The sequence below is a fragment of the Limulus polyphemus genome, unplaced genomic scaffold, assembly GCF_000517525.1.
Source record: "Limulus polyphemus unplaced genomic scaffold, Limulus_polyphemus-2.1.2 Scaffold282, whole genome shotgun sequence".
Classification (NCBI taxonomy): domain Eukaryota; kingdom Metazoa; phylum Arthropoda; class Merostomata; order Xiphosura; family Limulidae; genus Limulus; species Limulus polyphemus.
Window position 1 is genome coordinate 90,160 of NW_013665892.1, and position 9,511 is coordinate 99,670.

Consider the following 9,511-nt stretch of genomic DNA (forward strand, 5'->3'; position numbering starts at 1 on the left):
AGTAAGGATGTTTGTGCCAATTAATTAGATTTAGACATTATTTTTGCAGAAGGCAGAGTACAGTCGACTATTTCTGATAAAAGATGGGAATTTAATTTTCCCATCCTTGGTCTACCCATCCCTAATAGTGTTATTCTGTATATAATGTCAAATGGTATTATTATGTCTCAGTTAAAAAGGTTTTAAAAAGTCTGCAACAATGGACAATGTTTATTCATAAACAAACTGAAAAATAATGGATATAAAGACAGGCAATTAAATATATTCTTTACACTTTTTTCTAATGAATATGAAAATATTAAAAAAAAATAAACTTTTGATTATGGAAAATACCTTCTGGAGACATTAGAGGCCATTAGTTACTGAGATTTATAAGTAGTTAACTTTATAAATATAATTCAACTAGCCAGGCTTCTCTCGGCTTTCCTGTGTTACACTTGAATAAATCTTCGAGAGAAAGAGAGGAGGTTGTGTATGTAAGAACTATTGAGGAAGGATTTGTAGTTCTCCTTAAGATCATTTAGTTTCATTTAATATCTTTTTGCAAGAATGGATGTTGGGAGTTTCACATAGTAAATATTTTAGGGTAGTTTCATTTCTACTTTTAAGAACTCTAAGGGTAACTGCCTTCCTACAATTGGCTACAGACAGTGAAAGGCAGTAGGAGTTGAGATGTTGTGGGTATAAGCACTTGGCTCCATACCCTTAATTGATTTTCCATGATAGCTGACTGGTTTATCAGAAGTGTTTGGATTTTGTCTGATAGATGGGATATCTCTAATGAATTTGAGTGCTATTACCACAGGCATTATCCATTATGACATCAAGTTCACAACTAGAACTGACAGTGGCAATTCTACCAATGCTTACTTATATATATATTACTGTTCATTCTTGACTGTACATCCATAGACCATCATGGAAAAAGCCAGGACTGGTAGAGTGTCTACCTGCTTCCCTGGCTTCTGCATTTTCAAATTAGTTTTTGCAATAATCCTTTGCACTTTTTCCAGTAAAAGACCTTTGAGGCAGTTAAGTCTGATCAGGTCTGCATACATCTCTGCTGTCTCTCTAATTTGAATTCCGCTTTCCCTAGTTGTCAAGTGGGGCATGGGAGACACCAGTTTATAGCCACCGGAGTGATTGATTTGGAGAATTCTTCACTGGTTTGTGATTCCTCCGGTGAAAGTCCGAGTGGGAAGTAGAAAGGGGTGTTCATGTCAGTGTAGTGCAAGTTACCCCATATTATATAATATGCCCATTTCTTGGTGGTTTTACCAGCTGGATGGGGCAAAGTGTACTTTTTCTATAACAGGAAGGATCTTTCATCCTCATTTCTGAAATATATTGTGAGCAAATGATACAACAGAACACACACTTAACTGTACACTCTGATCATTGCCCTAGCCACACTACATCTCCTGTTTGATCAACCTGTTAAGTGCAAATGCTTGGTTGGTCATGCACTTTTCTGTCTATCTTTCTGACACATTGGCTTTGCCTTCCTCCTTTCATACTTCTATCTAGGCAAAGAGTGTACCCTACATGTAATGAACTCTTCCATCATAGTTGCCTCTCTGGTAAGCCTACACTGTAGGGTTTAACACTCCATGGGTTTTCCCCTTCAGTTATCTTCTCTGAAGGGAGCTCATCTAGGTTTTTACAATTGCACCAGTCCCTCCACTACATCAATGTGGTATTGTGTGCAGTGGGGTAAATATGATGCAGTATGTGGGCCCATAGGTTGTGTAGAGTATAGAAAAGTTGGTTATTTGAAGGTAACTGATTTTTGTTGCAAAATTAATAGTTTCTGTGATTTCTTCAGGCCTTTTCATGAGCCAAATTTTTGGCCCATTTCAAATTCCAAAAGGCTCCTAAATTTAATACTTTGATAATTTTTTTCTCAGTTTGTAGCATAAACTGACATTGAAGTTATTAACTTGCATATGTTGTCTAAAAAAATGAATATATAAGAATTTCCATTACAAGATTATTTTAGTCCAGAGAAACTTTGTTGAATGGACAACTTGAATTTTTGCACATTAGGTCTTAAGTTATTTCCTAACTTGAAGAAACCATAGATCTACATAAAACTATGATTCTAGTGGTTTACTTCTTTGGTTTATATGTTGTTGCAATACGTTTTTTTCATTTTTTTCAAGTTTTAAAGAAAGATCATTTTAAATTTTAAATGCACTGAAATTGTTTAAATATCTTTTCCCAAAATTTGGAAACAAATTATGAATTGTGTTTAATATGTGTTTCTAATGTATTCCAGGAATTTTAGGATTAAATTGACCATTGTTTCATAGTTTAATTTTTTCCAACTGAGTTATTGCTCTGGTAAAAAGTTTGGAATTTTTATATAAAGTCAGATCATTAAATTATGTTATTGGTTTCAAACTTGCAGAGATGAATATGAAGAAGAACTGAAGCATCAGCAGGAAACCATGCGCCTCCTGAAACAACAGTTAAGGCAGTTTCATGAAAATGAATTATCCCAAGTTAAACAAGAAAAGTCTTTAATAGAAGAAGAATTAATTAGTGCCAAAAAGAAGGTAAGCCTTTACAACAGCATTGATTACTAAATGAAGGAATAGGCTTGGAAAATATTTTGTTGGTAGTCTACTTTAGAAATGGTTTTAGTAGTCTTTTAAATATCTGTGTTCATTTATAGAGGACTAACGACCAAAGAAATTGATATGAAACCTCATCATATATTGTAGAAAGCAAGAAACGTTAATGACAAAGCTTGAAAAAACCATACAAACATTGTCAAATTACACTGCTTGAAATGCTATCTGACAACCTTCAGATGCTTAGAACTGTCTTCAAATTACTGTTTAGCAATTGAACCTTCAAAAACAGGCATAGGAATTTTCCACATTAAAGATAGAAAACCAGCTCTCAACAAAAACTCGGGTATAGAAACTAGGAACTCATAGATTCAACTGTTCAAAAACAGCCAGTAAGATTTGATCATTCACTAACCTGTGAATCAATCACACTTCAGGATCCAAACACCAATTAGGAACACATATATATATACACTGTAGAGCCCAACATCTCAGTTGCATTTCCATGTTTTATACACAATACATTGGAATAGTCACAGGACCTGATAATGACAAACTCCATGTAGAATTATACATGGACTTTTCTCTATGTTAAAATACTTTTGTTTGCGAGCTTTCAGCCCTCTTACCAGAGCCTTCATTGGGCAACAATGTACTCAGTAATACAAATTTGTTTATCTATGGAAAACTGCTTTAAAATAGGTATCTAGGCAACAATTGTAACAATAACTGACATCTAGTATTAAAGTTATTAATCATATAGAAATTATGATGAATATAGAAATAAGTCGATTACTTAAATATAATAAATGTAAGGAAAATACAATTTAGTTATTATATAGTGAAATGAAAATAAACTTTTCATACTTCAAATAATAACTCTACAAATAATATTTTTTTATGTCTGATAAGTAGTATTCATGCAGTATTGAGTACTTGTTGGCTGTTGTTTTCATTAATACCCAATGGTGGTCCACTGTCTGGTGCTTGGATGGAAGTAGTTTCTTCCATTTTAACCATTCAAGTTCAACCATTTGTGCTTTGGAGTGAGTTAGCAGTTAAAACTCTGCACTTTTCAGTCTGGCTTCAGCACTATGTCTTCACAATTGTTATCAGACCTTTAGCTATCAGTATTGATTGTCATAGATGATTAATGGATTCTTGCTCAATGGTTGCTTTGCACTGAAATCTTTCTTTCTCAATGAAACTTGTGTGAACCTTATGAAAGTTCCCTCTTTATTTCTGGTCAGAGCAGTGTGTTTCTATTTTGCCAAAAGTGGATCTTTTCAAGAGGATGGACATCACTTAATATACCTTATGATGATTTTCATTCCATGGTTTTTGTTCTATCCACATTAATGAATTGGCTTGTGCAACTTATCATTGTCATTTATCCTGATGTTCTTGACTATCTTAATTGTGAGTTTGAGGTTACACCTATCTTTTCATCTTACAGTTTTCATATTTCATTTCATAACCTAGAATCTCCTAAATGAATATTATATACTCACTCATTAACTCCATTTTGGGTGACTTTTTCACCTGGACTGTTGGTGGTCATCTCAGATTTCCAAAACATACATACCCTCTACTGACACTTTAGCTATTCCTCGACATTGGCTTTGTATATCTAAGCATTGGTCTTACATGCTCCAGTCTCTTATACCTCACTTGTATGCCCTTTGCAATATCTAATTTTCAAATTCCTCCACCTGTGTCAATGCACCTCTATCTTGACACTGTTTCTAAGTGCCTCATTCAGATAATGTAATCACTTTTTCTTGACAAAGTGTTGATCACAGTTTTGTTTAACAAGGTTCTGTGGTTTGTTCTGTTATAGATTGCGATTTTTGTGTCGTCTTGTGGGTTTCCATATAATTATAATTTCCTTCACTACTGACAGGGCTCAAAATTAGCTGGGCCCGGGAGCCAGTGCCCCCCCCCCCCTAAATGCTGGAAGGCCCGTAAAAAGTGTTTGCTAGGTAGCCCATGTGGACCCTTAAAATCAAAAGAGCCATTAAATTGATCTAAGCATTTCTTAATTGAGCAGAACTTATAACAAATTGTGAACAAACTATGATGACTCGTCAGTCATATAATCCATGAATATCATCACTATTAGTGCTTGTACAATGACTGTTTAGCTTGAAGACATGTGCTAGCTGCACTTGTGTATGATGCATACAGCATGTATAGCCTATCATGCCTAACAAGCAGTGTGTGTTTGTGGATGTATTGTGTATGCAGATCAAGCAATGTGTGTTCAAGATGATGTATTCCAGACAGTTCATATGCCAAGGCTGTTGCAGCTAAGGTACCCACACTTAATTGAGCTACCCTAAAGGACCCTTGCTAGTAAGTGGCAAAGCAGTGAATAAAGCTACTTGCTGATCTATTGGGATATTGCAATCTGGGGGTCCACGGCAAAGAAGGAAAGCAAAACTCCTTGGTTGGTATTTTGGTTTGAAAACTTTCAGTTCCAGAAGGGGCCTGAAGGGTAACCAGGGTGAGCAGAAACTGTAATTTCTATTTGTCCCACTTGTGAAAACTTTGGTTCTACAAATTATTTTCTAAATCTGGATTCTAAACTGACTGGATACATATTTCTTGTAATTCTAAATTATTATCTTCCTGCCTTGTAGCTTGTGGTTTTATATTTTTGTTTTGTTTTCACGTTCATTGGTTCCAACCTCCTTTACAATGTGGGTATTGTGACTTTCAGTATTTCAGAGATAAATCTACCAGTTTGATTTGATATTTTTTAGAGTTAAAATGAATTTCAAACAGGTACTTAAATGTGAAATACCTTCCTTCCCTCCTACTCATAATCGTAGATTTTATCATGACTTTCAATAAAATCTAAGTTATGGCAGGAAAGCAGAGCTAATGTAAGATTCCCTGACACTTGCACGATAACTTATGTGCAAGGAGGAAGAGTGAAGAATTATGGGTAAGTGACAGATGTTCTGCAATACTTAAAGAATATTTATAAAATTATGTCACAGATTTTGTTGACAGCATCAATTCAAGCTCAACAAGGAAAGGTTTTTCATTATATCATTGGTAAGTACTTGTTTGAAATTCTTTTTAATTCATAAAAACTGTAACATTTGGGTAAATGGTTTATTTGAAAGTATATTCCAGTATGAGGTAAAGAAGAGGCAATTGGACATAGCATATAATGTTTAAAAAGATAAAATTAACAAGATGAATATTTTACCATTTGTCACAATATGATTTATGTGCAAAGCACATGATTTTCCAGTTCTAGATATGGTCTTTCATGAAATAAGCCCCAGGTGCCAGAGAAGTGAATTTTTGGAAATCCATTCTGTAGAGGACTCTGTACACATGAGAATTATATATGTACAATTACTTGTATAAAAATTAAACTTCCTGTTTCTTCTGGTCTCCTGAAGATGGTGGAATTATTTTACACAGATACATGTAGAGTTTTTAATTGTTTATTTTGCTTTTAACTTCATAGAATAAATTATTGTGCATTTTTAAGCATTTGACATTAATATCAACTTTCTATTCAAAAATCATTTTATGTTTAACAATTTCCAGAGATTCTTTTATGTTTAATTCATATTTCAGCTTAACTTCTCTAAGTATTTGAACCTTATCCTATTCAGTGTTATGCAAAGCATTTTGCCACATGTTCTGCCAAGGCTGGTTCAGTAGTTTTTAACTTTTCTACAGCATTTTTGTGTTCATTAATTCGAAACTTCAAATTCCTATTTGTTTGTCCAATATAATTCAAGCCACAACTGCAAGAGATTTTATATACTCCACATTTATCTTTTAATTCAATTTTGTCTTTAATACCATTCAGGATATTTGTTAGTTTTAACTGAAGAGTAAAGGCTAATAGAAAAATTTGTGTTTTTTATGAACACATTACCTATTTTTTATGACAGTGCTGGAACATATGGCAAAGATACTTTCTTTATTATCAACCATACTTATTATCTAATAATGGCTGGAGACGGCTTGAATGGGTAATGAAGAAAAACTTTAATATAAGTTTAACATAACAGCAAACAGCTGATGATGACAAAACCTTGTACATTTGCTGTTATGTTAAACTTATATTAAAGTTTTTCTTCATTACCCATTCAAGCCGTCTCCAGCCATTATTAGTCTCAAAGTGGGTTCCTCGTCATCGAATACTTATTATCTGTAGTCTGGTATATTCTGAAATTTGTAATTTATTACAGTGTTTTCCATAAATCTTATCTATAATATATAGATCATATCCTCTATCAATAACTATATAGATTTTAAATAATTCAGTTCAAAGATAAGATCTTCATTATACGAAGATACCTTTAATGGCTATATGAACAAATGATAAAAAAGAAGACATTGTTTGTGACAACTGGTGACACAATCTTGGATGTGATGGCATGGCAACTGAGAATGGTTCCTGTATACCTAAGTAAACAGAAAACCACTCTTTTTGTATCGAAACATCCAAAAAAATTCAAACAGCCCCATTCTTCCACTTCTATTTTGACTCTCCTAAATATTACAGCTTTTAGACATGGAGCCAAAATAAGGATTTGAAGCTTGAGGAAATAATGTCAACACTACGTCTCAAACCTTAAGTTTATTTGTTTACTTTTTATCCAGTTGCATTTTTACTTTAAGTTACCTATCTTGTTTCTGTAATTTTTTGAAGATATCTATTCTTCCTTTGTATATTAACAATTTTTAATAATCTTGGTATCTAGTTAGACTTTATGCTTTAGTTTGGTGGTGGTAAATCAAACCATTAATTGCTTGACCACAACAACACAAAGTGATGTGAAGCTTTGTACTCATGGTTAAAAACCATTATGAGTGAGGATAAACAGGGATGGCTCATCTCTTGGATAGCCCAGTTGGACAGAGCATTGGCCCTATTAGCCAAAGGCCCTGGGTTCAAGCCCCAGTTCCAGAGTTTCTTTTTACTTAATGGCTTTTTTGCTTAAATATTGTTTCTTGGAAAGTTTACTTTTATTGATTCACAATACATTTATTGATCTTTGAGTTACAGATGAAAATAAAACCACATAATACAATATTTAGAGAAACAGCATGTAGAATTGGTGCTTAAGGTTCAGATACTTAATGAGTTAGTGAATTTGAGACAAAACTCAATACTCAGATTCTGTAGCTGACATCATAAATCATCTACTTACCATATATTCAATAAGATATAGAAATATTTTTAATAAGTAAAAAAGAATCTAAAGACACGTAGAAAGCCCCTTTATCTAAAAATATTAAACTAGCTGCTTAGAAAAAAAGTAATAAAGACAACAGTGAATAGTTGAAAGTGTTGAGCATTTCATTTAAGATTACAAGATATTTCCTTAGAACAGTTTCAACATAGACTTGTTCTTATAATTATCCCAACTAAATATTTTTTATTTGGTTAAACTTAAAATTGAAATACTGAGAAATTATGAGTTATTTAAGCATATCAAGAGACATTAGAACACCCAATTTGGAGTATACTTTTATAAAGAAACATTGGGAAGAATTTTCATTATGGATAAATATTTATGTAAAAATTTTCATTAAATATAAGTTTAAAAAAATGTTTTTATTATGAATATGTACAAGGTTAGATAAAAAAAATCAAATAAAAAAGAAATTTTGGAAGCTAAATGACTGTTAATTGCAATAATAACAATCTTTTTTCATAACTTTAAACACAAGATGTCTAGTACATTATGAAAATCATTGGTTTTTTAATAGTAGTATAAACCAAACTTTGCTCAGTTATACTGATTTTTAAGTGTTGTATTTTAACCTATTGAGTTTTTAGGGTGATGGTGTAAATTCCAAGATTTGAGGCATGTCTAATTGCATGATAGCAGAAACCAGTAATAATCATTTTGCTAAAAAATAAATATTTGGTCCCTATAGATAGAAGCTCTAGTTCATCAGTTGGCCAAAAGTGAAGATCGTGGAGAAGAAACAGAATTATTATGGATAAGGAATATTTTGGCAAGTATAGGTTGAAACATTATTTACCATTGCAATTTTGGGAAGAAAATAAATTAACTTGACATACTTTTTGGAGCTATACTGTTGTACAAGAGATGTACTCTAATATAACATATTTACCTTGTATCACTTGATCTTTTTATTAATCAGGTCTGTTTTATCGTATGGCCAAAAGAGGTAGTTGATCAGGGTCCACCACACACTGCGAATATAATAAAAAATTATAAAATATGAATTGTATAATAAAGTTATAAGAATAAATCAGTTTTTAAAAGAAATATACAATTTGTTTTTTTATTTCATTAATTTTTTGATTACTAATAAATTCATTTTATCAAATTGTCTGGTATTTTCTTAGAAGCAAGGGTAGACCCACTAGTTTATACCTTGCCCAGGGCTCACCAGTGCCTTAACATGACACTGTTACAAGTATATCCAGATATATCAATAAAAATGCTCAATCAGGATAATTGTTTAGTTAGCCACCAGGTGATTGTGCTGCAGTTGTTTTTTAGATAAATAAGATAGATTGGTGAAAACAAATTGCCCTCCTACCATGGTTAATTTTAATTTTAAGCACTTGCTTGTGTGAGACCCAACAAATTTGAGAAAAACTCCAAATTTTAAGGAATACCCTAGTACCAGCAAGGGTATTTTAAAAAAGTGGGTCCCAGAGTGGTTATAGAAACAATATATTAACTATTGATTTGTATGTGCTTCCATGGGTACCCTAGTACCAGCAAGGGTATTTTAAAAAAGTGGGTCCCAGAGTGGTTATAGAAACAATATATTAACTATTGATTTGTATGTGCTTCCATGGGTACCCTAGTACCTAGCAAGGTATTTAAAAGTGGTCCAGTAGTTGGTACTAGAAACATATATTAACTATTGATTTGTATGTGACCTTAACCAGTTAGGTACCCTAGTTTAAC

At 32.7% G+C, this 9,511-nt stretch overlaps 1 protein-coding gene across 1 annotated transcript in view; it reads left to right on the forward strand.

Moving 5' to 3' along the window:
- LOC106457017 (probable DNA double-strand break repair Rad50 ATPase) overlaps positions 1–9,511 on the forward strand; it is a 47,002-nt gene that overhangs the window by 14,434 nt on the left and 23,057 nt on the right. Inside the window, exons 4-5 of the mRNA XM_022382833.1 lie at positions 2,411–2,558; positions 8,499–8,579. Coding sequence (XP_022238541.1) covers positions 2,411–2,558; positions 8,499–8,579 — 229 coding nt within the window. The remainder of the gene's footprint in view (positions 1–2,410; positions 2,559–8,498; positions 8,580–9,511) is intronic.